This window comes from Zalophus californianus, chromosome 5 (assembly GCF_009762305.2).
Source record: "Zalophus californianus isolate mZalCal1 chromosome 5, mZalCal1.pri.v2, whole genome shotgun sequence".
Classification (NCBI taxonomy): Eukaryota; Metazoa; Chordata; class Mammalia; order Carnivora; family Otariidae; genus Zalophus; species Zalophus californianus.
In genome coordinates, this window is record NC_045599.1 from 2,359,930 (window position 1) to 2,371,743 (window position 11,814).

Here is an 11,814-nt window from a genome sequence, read left to right on the forward strand (position 1 = left end):
AAAAATATTTACTGTGATTAGTTGTGAAAGTTTTCATGAAAGTATTTTAAAAATATGTGAACTGATAATTATAAATCAGTAGTGAAATGGTAAGAAAGTAAGTACATTTTAGAAATCAGGAGCTAAGACGGTGATTCATAGTGGAATGAAACATTGCTGCTCTTAAGAAGGAATATGGAAATTTGGGAAGGAAATATCTATAAATGATCAGTAAAATCTGAGATGTTTTAAGAGATGATTCTGGAGTACAGAGCTGACAATCCCTTTTGAAAACACTAAGATTTCAGAAATGTGAAGACTTTCTGAATCCCTGTCTGCATCTCCTTGTTTCGGAAACTATACACAACCGGGTTTAATATTGGGGTCACAAGAGTATAGAGTGCAGCTATCACCTTGTCCCTTTCAAATGAGTAGCCGGAAGCAGGGCGGATATAGGTGTAGATTACAGGGGAGTAGTAAAGGGACACGACTATGAGGTGGGATGAGCATGTTGAGAAAGCCTTCCTCTTGCCTTCTGCTGTGTGGATGCGGAGAATGGCAGCAATGATAAAACCATAGGAGATGCAGGTGAGTGTGAAGTCACCTATGCCCAGGGTAATATCAGCAACATATACCATCACCTCATTGATTCTAACAGGGCTGCAGGACAAGGACAGCAGTGGAGGTATCTCACAGAAGAAATGGTCAATGGTGTTTGGCCCACAGAAGGTCAGCCTCAGGATGAGACCAGTGTGAACCCAGGAATTGGTTACTGCAATCACCATGGTAATGCTAAGCAAGGCTAAACACATATGGTCGTTCATAATAGTCCTGTAGCGAAGAGGGAAACAGATGGCCACATAGCGGTCATAGGCCATTGTGGTGAAGAGAACCATCTCAGCCCCCAGGGACCACGTGAAGAAGAAGAGCTGGGACATGCAGCTTCCGTAGGAAATACTCCTTCCTGATGTTAGCATAGTCCCCAGCATCTTTGGTATAATGCTTGTTGTGCAGATGATGTCCACAATAGCCAGTGCCAGAAGGAAAACATACATGGGTGTATGCAAGGTGGAGTTATAGATTATGGCAATGACAATCAGTGCATTGCCAAGAAAGGCCACAAGGTACATGAAAAGAAAGACAATGAAGAGAATTCTCTGCAGTTCAGGCTTTTGGGTGAGGCCCAGAATCATAAACTCAGTTACGATGCTGTTATTCATCCTGCTTTGATGACAGACATTGCAGAGCATGAGCAACTGGGAATTAAAATGATCTGGATGTTTTATTAGGAGATGTGTATGTGTGTGTGTATGAATTTAGTGATTTGTGTGTTGGTGTGATACAACTTTGTAGCAAGAATTCCCTTTTGGTGGAGTTCTGTCTTCCAGGCAATATCCTCTATTCTCCAGATGGATATAATTTTCTGATGCATGTTCTTAAACTAATGACTCCACTAAACTGAAGTCACTGGTTGAGAAGAAAAAGATAAGAAAAATAAATATATTCAAGTATTTCAATATTACCATTTTGAGTTAAATCTTATTTGAGCATAATTCACATGCATATGAAATAGAATACAGAAAATACATATCTCCCTAGTTGTTACGAATATGCTATCTTTCTTGAAACATGTGTGAGCGGAAATATCTAGAACAAAAGAAGCTGGTAGGGCTAATAATAGTGGGAAGACTTCAGGGGAAAAATGTCTAACAGAATATCCTGAGGCTGGATATTCAGGGACCATTGAATAATTCATTAGTCTCTAAAAACTAAACAATTTAATCAATTCTTTGCCTGATATTTTCTCTTCAGTTACAGAAGTAATTTTCAAAATTGCATGAACTAATTTGTTGTGCTGTCATACAATGGTAAGAAGATTGGACATAAAAAATAGAAGATCTAGGGGGCGGAGAAAGATGGCGGAGGAGTAGGAGACCTGGATTTTGTATGGTCTCAGGAATTCAGCTGAATAGGGATCAAACCATTCTGAACACCTACGAACTCAACAGGAGATCAAAGAGGAGAGTAGCAACAACTCTCTAAACAGAGAAGCGACCACTTACTGGAAGGGAGGACTTGCAGAGAAGTGAATTCGAGGTGATATTTGGGAGGATAGACGGCGGGGAAGGGGGCCTACGTCGGCCACTTCGGGCAAGTGATAGAGCCGCGGAGCACAAAATCGGACCTTTTAGAAGTCGGCTCCGCTTACTCCAGTGGCTAAGCGGGGGGCGGAACCCTTGTGGGACAGTGTAGTATCAGGAACCTCAGGGTCACAGAAAGACCAGGGGTGCCTGAGGGCAGCAGAGCTTCCAGGTATCGGAGCAGGGAAGCTGACTGCGGAGACGGAGCCGAGGAGCGGGCTCTCAGCTCGGCGTTGCCATAGACTGTGATCCATGGCCCAGTCGGGCCACTGCTCCTCCAGCAGGGGCCCAACAAGTGGCAGAGCTGGGGAGACTCCCCTTCCTCCCCCGGGAGGAGTGGTGCGGAGCTCACCGCAGGGATCTACTGGGTTTGGAGACTCCACACGGGGTCGGGAGCCAGAGATAGAAACTCTCGGTCACAGGCCAGGTGAGCAGCAGTGCGGCCGGAGACCAGGGAGACGGGAGTGACTGCTTTTCTCTAGGGGTGCACTGAGGAGCGGGGCCCCGAGTTCTCAGCTCCTCCAAGTGGAGAGTGGGAGGCCACCATTTTCACCCTGGTCCTCCAAAGCTGTACCCAGAGCTTGCAGGGAACAAAAGCTCCTGAGAGCAAACCCGAGCAACTTGCTTAGCCGGGACCGACAAGGGCGGGGCAATTCAGCCAAAGATATTTGGGAACCACGGCAACAGGCCCCTCCCCCAGAAGATCAGCACGAATAGCCAGCAAGCCAAGATCAATTTTACCGATCAACGAGAACGGGAGAACTCTGGCGCTAGGGGAATACTGCACATAGAATTCACGGCTTTTTTTTACCATTATTTATTAGTTCATCAAAGTTAATTTTTTAATCTTTTTTTTTAATTTTTCTTTTTCCCTTTTTCAACCAACATCTTATCAATCCTTTTTTTAAAAAAACATTTTTTATTTTTCATTTTTAGAGACATATTTTATCCCTTCATACTAGTTACCCTTATTTTTGGCATATATGTATAAGTTGTTTTCTCTTTAAAATTTTGAGATACAGTTTCTTCTAACAGATCAAAATATAGCCTAAATCACTAGTGTATGGCTTTGTTATAGTCTCCTGCCTGATCACAGTCTCTCCCTTTTATTCTTTCTTTCTTTTTTTAAATCTTCTTTCTTTTTTCAAACAACTTCTTATCTTATCGATTCTTTTTAAAATCTTTTAAATTTTCATCTTTACAATCATCTTCCATCCCTTTCTTGTAACAACCTTTATTTTGTACATATATGTCTTTCTTCCTTTAAAATTTTAGGAGGCACTTTTTTCTAACAGACAAAAATACGCCCCAAATCTAGTGTGTGGCAATGATCTATGCACTAGCCTGATCATATTTGATCATATTCTGCTTTTTTTGTATTGTTCTGATTTTGTTTTTATCTTTTTCTTTTTTTTCCCTCTTTTTTCCTTCCCTTCCTTTTCCCCTGGTTTCAGGTCTATTCTGATTTGTATAGAGTATATTTGCTGGGGACGTTGTTAACATGTTAGCATTTTGTTCTCTCATTCATCTATTCTCCTCTGGACAAAATGACAAGACAAAAAAAAATCACCTCAGCAAAAAGAACAAGAGGTAGTACCGTCAGCCAGGGACCTACTCAATACGGACATTAGTACGATGTCGGACCTAGAGTTCAGAATCATGACTTTAAAGATACTAGCTAAGCTTGATAAAAGCGTGGAAGTTATTAGAGAAACCCTTTCTGGAGAAATAAAAGAACTAAAATCTAACCAAGTCAAAACCAAAAGGCTATTAATGAGCTGCAATCACAAATGGGGGCACTAATTACTAGGAAAAATGAGGCAGAAGAGAGAATCAGTGATATTGAAGACCAAATGATGGAAAATAAAGACGCTGAGAAAAGAGAGAGAAACAACTACAACATCACGAGGGCAGAATTCGAGAGATAAGCGACATGATAAGATGAAACAACATTAGAATAATTGGGATCCCAGAAGAAGAAGAAAGAGAGAGAGGGGCAGAAGGTATATTGGAGCAAATAATAGCAGAGAACTTCCCTAATGTGAGGAAGGAAACAGGCATCAAAACCCAGGAGGCACAGAGAAACCCTCTCAAAACCAATAATAATAGGTCAACACCCCGACATCTACTAGTAAAACTTACGAATCTCAGAGACAAAGAGAAAATCCTGAAAGCAGCTCGGGAGAAGAGATAGGTAACCTACAATGGTAGAAATATTAGATTGGCAACAGACCTATCCACAGAAACCTGGCAGGCCAGAAAGGACTGGCAAGATATCTTCAGAGAACTAAACGAGAAAAATATGCAGCCAAGATTACTATATCCAGCTAGGCTGTCATTGAATATTGAAAGAGAGATAAAAAGCATCCAGGACAAACAAAAACTAAAGGAATTTGCAAAAACGAAACCAGCCCTCCAAGAAATATTGAAAGGGGTCCACGAAGCAAAGAGAGAGCCTAAAAGCAGCATAGACCAGAAAGGAACACAGACAATATACAGTAACAGTCACCTTGCAGGCAATACAATGGCACTAAATTCATACCTTTCAATAGTTACCCTGAATGTAAATGAGCTAAATGCCCCAATCAAAAAACACAGGCCATCAGATTGGATTAAAAAACAGGACCCATCAATATGCTGTCTGCAAGAGACTCATTTTAGACCCAAAGACACCCCCATATTGAAAGTGAGGGAACGGAAAACCATTTACCATGCTAATGGACACCAAAAGAAAGCTGGGGTGGCAATCCTTATATCAGACAAATTAGATTTTAAAACAAAGACTGTAATAAGAGATGAAGAAGGACACTATATCCTACTTAAAAGATCTATCCAAAAAGAAGATCTAACAATTGTAAATATCTATGCCCCTAACATGGGAGCATCCAATTATAGAAGGCAATTAATAACAAAAGCGAAGAAACACATTGACAAAAATACAATAATAGTGGGGGACTTTAACACCCCCCTGACTGAAATGGACAGATAATCTAAGCAAAAGATCAACAAGGAAATAAAGACTTTAAATGACACACTGGACCAAATGGACTTCACAGACATATTCAGAACATTCTATCCCAAAGCAACGGAATACACATTCTTCTCTAGTGCCCATGGAACATTCTCCAGAATAGATCACATCCTAGGTCCCAAATCAGGTCTCAACCAGTACCAAAAGATTGGGATCATTCCCTGCATATTTTCAGACCACAATGCTTTGAAACTAGAATTAAATCACAATAAGAAAGTCGGAAAGAACTCAAATACATGCAGGCTAAAGAGCATCCTACTAAAGAATGAATGGGTTAATCAGGTAATTAAAGAAGAATTTAAAAAAATTCACGGAAACCAATAAAAATGAAAACACAACTGTTCAAAATCTTTGGGATACAGCAAAGGCAGTCCTGAGAAGAAAGTATATAGCAATACAAGCCTTTCTCAAGAAACAAGAAAGGTCTCATATACAAAACCTAACCCTACACCTAAAGAAGCTGGAGAAAGAACAGCAAATAAAGCCTAAACCCACAGGAGAAGAGAAATACTAAAGATCAGAGGAGAAATCAATGAAATAGAAACCAAAAAACAGTAGAACAGATCAACGAAACTAGGAGCTGTTTCTTTGAAAGAATTAACAAGATTGATAAACCCCTGACCATATTTATCAAAAAGAAAAGAGAAATGACCCAAATCAACAAAATCGTGAATGAAAGAGGAGAGATCACAACCAACACCAAAGAGATATAAACACGTATAAGGACATATTATGAGCAACTCTATGCCAGCAAATTAGATAACCTGGAAGAAATGGGTGCACTCCTAGAGATGTATCAACTACCAAAATTGAACCAGGAAGAAATAGAAAACATGAACAGACCTATAACCACTAATGAAATTGAAGCAGTCATCAAAAATCTCCCAACAAACAAAAGCCGAGGGCCAGATGGCTTCCCAGGGGAACTCTATTAGACATTTAAAGAAGAATTAATACCTATTCTCCTGAAACTGTTCCAAGAAATAGAAACGGAAGAAAACTTCCAAACTCATTTTATGAGGCCACCATTACCTTGATCCCAAAACCAGAAAAAGACCCCATCATAAAGGAGAATTACACAGACCAATATGCTTGATGAACATGGATGCAAACCTTCTCACCAAAATACTAGCCAAGAGGGTCCAACAGTACATTAAAAGGATTCTTCACCACGACCAAGTGGGATTTATCCCTGGGCTGCAAGTTTGGTTCAACATCCGCAAATCAATCAACGTGATACAGTACATTAACAAAAGAAAGAACAAGAATCATATGATCCTCTCAATAGATGCAGAAAAAGCATTTGACAAAGTACAGCATCCTTTCTTGATCAAAACTCTTCAGAGTATAGGGATAGAGGGTACATACCTCAATATCATAAAAGCCATTTATGAAAAACCTACAGCGAATATCATTCTCAATGGGGAAAAACTGAGAGCTTTTCCTCTAAGTTCAGGAACGCGGCAGGAATGTCCACTCTCACCACTGCTATTCAACATAGTATTAGAAGTCCTAGCCACAGCAATCAGAAAACAAAAAGAAATCAAAGGCATCCAAATCAGCAAAGAGGAAGTCAAACTCTCGTTCTTTGCGGATGATATGATACTGTACGGGGAAAACCCAAAAGACTCCATCCCAAAACTGCTAGAACTCATACAGGAAATCAAGAAAGTACCAGGATATAAAATCAATGCACAGATATCAGTGGCATTCCTATACACCAACAACAAGACAGAAGAGAGACAAATCAAGGAGTCGATCCCATTTACAATTGCACCCAAAACCATAAGATACCTAGGAATAAATTTAACCAAGGAGGGAAAGGATGTGTACTCAGAAAACTATAAAATACTCATGAAAGAAACTGAAGAAGACACAAAGAAATGGAAAAACGTTCCATGCTCATGGATTGGGAGAACCAACATTGTGAAGATGTCAATGCTACCTAGAGCAATCTACACATTCAATGCAATCGCCATCAAAATACCATCCACTTTTTTCAAAGCAATGGAACAAATAATCCTAAAATTTGTATGGAACCAGAAGAAACCCTGAATAGCCAGAGGAATCTTGAAAAAGAAAAGCAAAGCTGGTGGCATCACAATACCGGACTTCCAGCTCTATTACAAAGCTGTCATCATCAAGACAGTATGGTACTGGCACAAAAACAGACACATAGATCAATGGAACAGAATAGAGAGCCCAGAAACGGACCCTCAACTCTATGGTCAACTAATCTTCCTAAAAGCAGGAAAGAATGTCCAATGGAAAAAAGACAGTCTCTTCAACAAATGGTGTTGGGAAAATTGGACAGCCACATGCAGAAGAATGAAACTGGACCATTTCTTTACACGACACACAAAAATAGACTCCAAATGGTTGAAAGACCTAAACGTGAGACAGGAGTCCATCAAAATCCTAAAAGAGAACATAGGCAGCAACCTCTTCGACCTCAGTCACAGCAAATTCTTCCTAGAAACATCGCCAAAGGCAAGGGAAGCAAGGGCAAAAATGAACTATTGGGATTTCTTCAAGATAAAAAGCTTTTGCACAACAAAAGAAATATTCCAGAAAACCAAAAGACAACAGACAGAATGGGAGAAAATATTTGCAAATAACAAATCAGATAAAGGGCTAGTATCCAAAATCTGTAAAGAACTTATCAAAGTCAACACCCAAAGAACAAATAATCCAATCAAGAAATGGGCAGAAGACATGAACAGACATTTTTCCAAAGAAGACATCCAAATGGCCAACAGACACATGAAAAAGTGCTCAACATCGCTCGGCATCAGGGAAATCCAACTCAAAACCTCAATGAGATACCACCTCACACCAGTCAGAATGGCTAAGATTAACAAGTCAGGAAATGACAGATGTTGGCGGGGATGCAGAGAAAAGGGAACCCTCCTACACTGTTGGTGGGAATGCAAGCTGGTGCAGCCACTCTGGAAAACAGTATGGAGGTTCCTCAAACAGTTGAAAATAGAGCTACCATACGATCCAGCAATTGCACTACTGGGTATTTACCACAAAGATACAAATGTAGGGATCCGAAGGGGTACGTGCACCCCAATGTTTATAGCAGCAATGTCCACAGTAGCCAAATGTGGAAAGAGCCAAGATGTCCATCGACAGATGAATGGATAAAGAAGATTTGGTATATATACACAATGGAATATTATGCAGCTATCAAAAGGAATGAGATCTTGCCATTTGCAACGACGTGGATGGAACTGGAGGGTGTTATGCTGAGTGAAATAAGTCAATCAGAGAAAGACATGTATCATATGACCTCACTGATATGAGGAATTCTTAATCTCAGAAACAAACTGAGGGTTGCTGGAGTGGTGGGGGTGGGAGGGATGGGGTGCCTGGGTGATAGACATTGGGTAGGTTATGTGGTATGGTGAGCACTGTGAATTGTGCAAGACTGTTGAATCACAGATCTGTACTTCTGAAACAAATAATGCAACATACATTAAGAAAAAAGAAAAAGAAGAAGATAGCAGGAGGGGAAGAATGAAGGGGAGTAAGTCGGCCGGGGAGACGAACCATGAGAGACGATGGACTCTGAAAAATAAACTGAGGGTTCTAGAGGGGAGGAGGTAGGGGGATGGGTTAGCCTGGTGATGCGTATTAAAAGAGCTCATTCTGTGTGGAGCACTGGGTGTTATGCACAAACAATGAATCATGCAACACTACATCAAAAACTAATGATGTAATATATGGTGATTAACATAACAATAAAAAATTAAAAAAATAGAAGATCTAGCCATGCATCTCTATTTTAGTATGGTTGTAAATTGGCCATTAAAATTCCATAAACTTCATATTTCTTATGAAATATTTTTTATTTCAAAAAATGATATAAATTAGTATATTAGATATTACACAGACAATATGAAAGTGTCTTAAGAATACAGAAAGCGGCAACTGGAAAAAGATTTCTGGAAAATATCCAGGAGATTTATGAGGGAAGATATTATTATTTTTTCATGTGGGTCTGTGTGTGTGTGTGTGTGTGTGTGTGTGTGTGTGTGTGTGTGTGTGTGTGTGTGTCTGTGTTAGGATGTAGGAAGTTCATTATTATTTTTAAGCAAATTAACAAATATCAAAATTGTTTGTTTCATTTTTTAAAATTTTATTTTTTTTAAATTCAAATTAACATACAGTGTATTATTAGTTTCAGTGGTAGAGTTTAGTGATGTCTCAGTTGCATATAACACCTAGTGCTCATTACATCACATGCCCCCCTTAATGCCCATCATGCAGTTACCGCATCCCCCCCCACCTCATCCTAAAGCAACCCTCAGTTTGTTTCGTATAGTTAAGAGTTTCTTATGGTTTGTCTCTCTCTCTCTGATTTCATCTTATTTTATTTTTACCTAACTTCCCTTATATTTCTCTGTATTGTTTCTTAAATTCCACATATGAGTGAAATCATTTGATAATTGCCTTTCTCTTACTGACTTATTTCACTTAGTATAATACCCTCTAGTTCCATCCATGTCATTGCAAACTGTAAGATTTTATGCTTTTTGATGGCTGTTATATAATATATATGTATATATATACATACATATATATGTATATATATATACAGTCTCTTCTTTATCCATTCATCTGTTGATGGGCATCTGGGCTCTTTCCATAGTTGGCATAATTTGGTAATCTTTCCATAATTTGGTACAATTAACAAACTTATCATTGTTATACAATCTGACATTGGTGACATGAAGATCTGGATCCAGGGAATCCAATGAAGAAACTCACTCATGTTGTAATTTATAAGATGATTGCTATGCTGATGCATATCTCAGAGCATAAAATATTCTCCCAAGTTATCAAGTACATCATCATCATGATTACTGTTTTTAAATGCCTTCATTTGTACCACAGAAGCCACCCTGTTCTATGGGACTAGAGTGGTACAATGTACTGTATGCTTTCACATTCCCGAATGTCTTTTCATTTTAGGCCACTTTCCAATAGGAAAATTTAAGGCAGAATTACTTCTAATTCAAACTTTGTTCAAGGAGAATGCTTCATTTTCACAGCTTAGGTAGTGAAAAAGAGATGAAAATGACCACTTTTCAATTTTTAAAGATTTTGAAAATATCAAAGGGAGGAAGTAATGAAAGATCAGTGTGATGGGAAATAGAATTCACTGTAAAAATATAAAAAGTGGTGGGAGTTAGGGGCGTGTGTAAATAACGGGGTACAAATTATGGCTCTACCCTCAGCAGGGTAATAAACTACCTTGGTTAACCTGGGACAGCCTCTGTTTTGTCCCCAAAGGTCTCACGTCTTAGGAAACTCCGTCTCAAGAAAACTGGGACAGTTGGTCACTAGGGCAATGTCTATTTCTGAGAATCGCAGCCACTCATTCTCTTAAAAAGCATTTTATTTTCTAAGTTTGCGAAATGTAATTTTACAAATTCAACTTTAAACTCATAACTCTCCTCGTTTAAGTCTATCACAGAGTCCACAATCCAATTGGGAAGTTTTTCCATGGAGTAGGAGGGAAATAATAGGACCACTGAACAAAGTCTTTCATAAATATTAAATCAGCTGGATTCCAAGCTCTCCTATAGTAATGAGTCATGTGCTTCAAAATTGTTAATAAATCATAGGATCTTACAAACAATGGAAAGAGCCCAGATGTCCATCAACAGATGGTTGGATAAAGAAGACATGATTAGAGGAGTGTCTGGGTGGCTCAGTCGTTAAGCGCCTGCCTTTGGCTCAGGTCATGATCCCAGGGTCCTGGGATCAAGCCCCGCATTGTGTTCCCTTTTCCATGGGAAGCCTGCTTCTCCCTCTCCCACTCCCCCTGCTTGTGTCCCCTCTCTCGCTGTGTCTCTCTCTGTCAAATAAATAAAATCTTAAAAAAAGAAGACATGATTAGATAGATAGATAATGGAATATTACTCAGCCATAAAAAGAATGCAGTCTTGCCATTTGCCATGATGTGAATGGAACTAGAGGGTGTTATGTTAAGCAAAATAAGTCAGTCAGAGAAAGACAAATACCATATGATTTCACTCAAATGTGGAGTTTAAGAAACAAAACAAATGAAGATAGGAAAAGGAATTAAAATAAAATGAAAATGAGAGGGAGACCAAACATAAGAGACTCCTAACTCTAGGAAACAAACAGCCTTGTTGGATGGGCAGGGGTGAGGGGATGGGGTAACTGGGTGATGGGCATTAAGGAGGCCATGTGATGTGATGAGCACTGGGTGTTATATGCAACTCACTAAATTCTACCTCTGAAACTATTAATACACTATATGTTATCTAAATTGAACTTATAAAATAAAGAAAAATTTAAAAATAAACAAAAACCAAAATACAAAACAGAACTAAAAGGATCTTACAAGAGGTATATCAAAAAGAAGCATTGAAAATCACTTCATAACAAAGTCCTCTGGAAAGTAAAGAACAGCTTATTTGGTAACATGTGGATCCTTGAGAGAGCAGGCAGGAGTTCAAAACCTCATTTTGCCATTTGCTGCACATTCTCTTGGGAGGCTATATTGCCTGCTTCTTTGTCAATATTTTCCCAAAGAGATCTTCCAAATGAAGCTACCTATCTAACTCCTTCAGGAAAAGGTCTAAGATTATTGCAGCTTAACTCCAATCTCTCCTACTCACTCTT

The 11,814-nt window shown here is 39.2% G+C and overlaps 1 protein-coding gene across 1 annotated transcript; it reads right to left on the bottom strand.

Moving 5' to 3' along the window:
• Positions 1 to 275: 275 nt before the first annotated feature.
• Positions 276 to 1,199, bottom strand: LOC113928638 (olfactory receptor 13G1). Its single transcript, XM_027604485.1, has one exon. The coding sequence runs from the start codon at positions 1,197 to 1,199 to the stop codon at positions 276 to 278; it is 924 nt and encodes a 307-aa protein (XP_027460286.1).
• Between the last annotated feature and the right edge of the window lie 10,615 nt (positions 1,200 to 11,814).

Excerpts from the sequence above, each read along its gene's own strand:
- LOC113928638 (XM_027604485.1), bottom strand. The coding sequence starts at position 1,199 with ATGAATAACAGCATCGTAACTGAGTTTATGATTCTGGGCCTCACCCAA.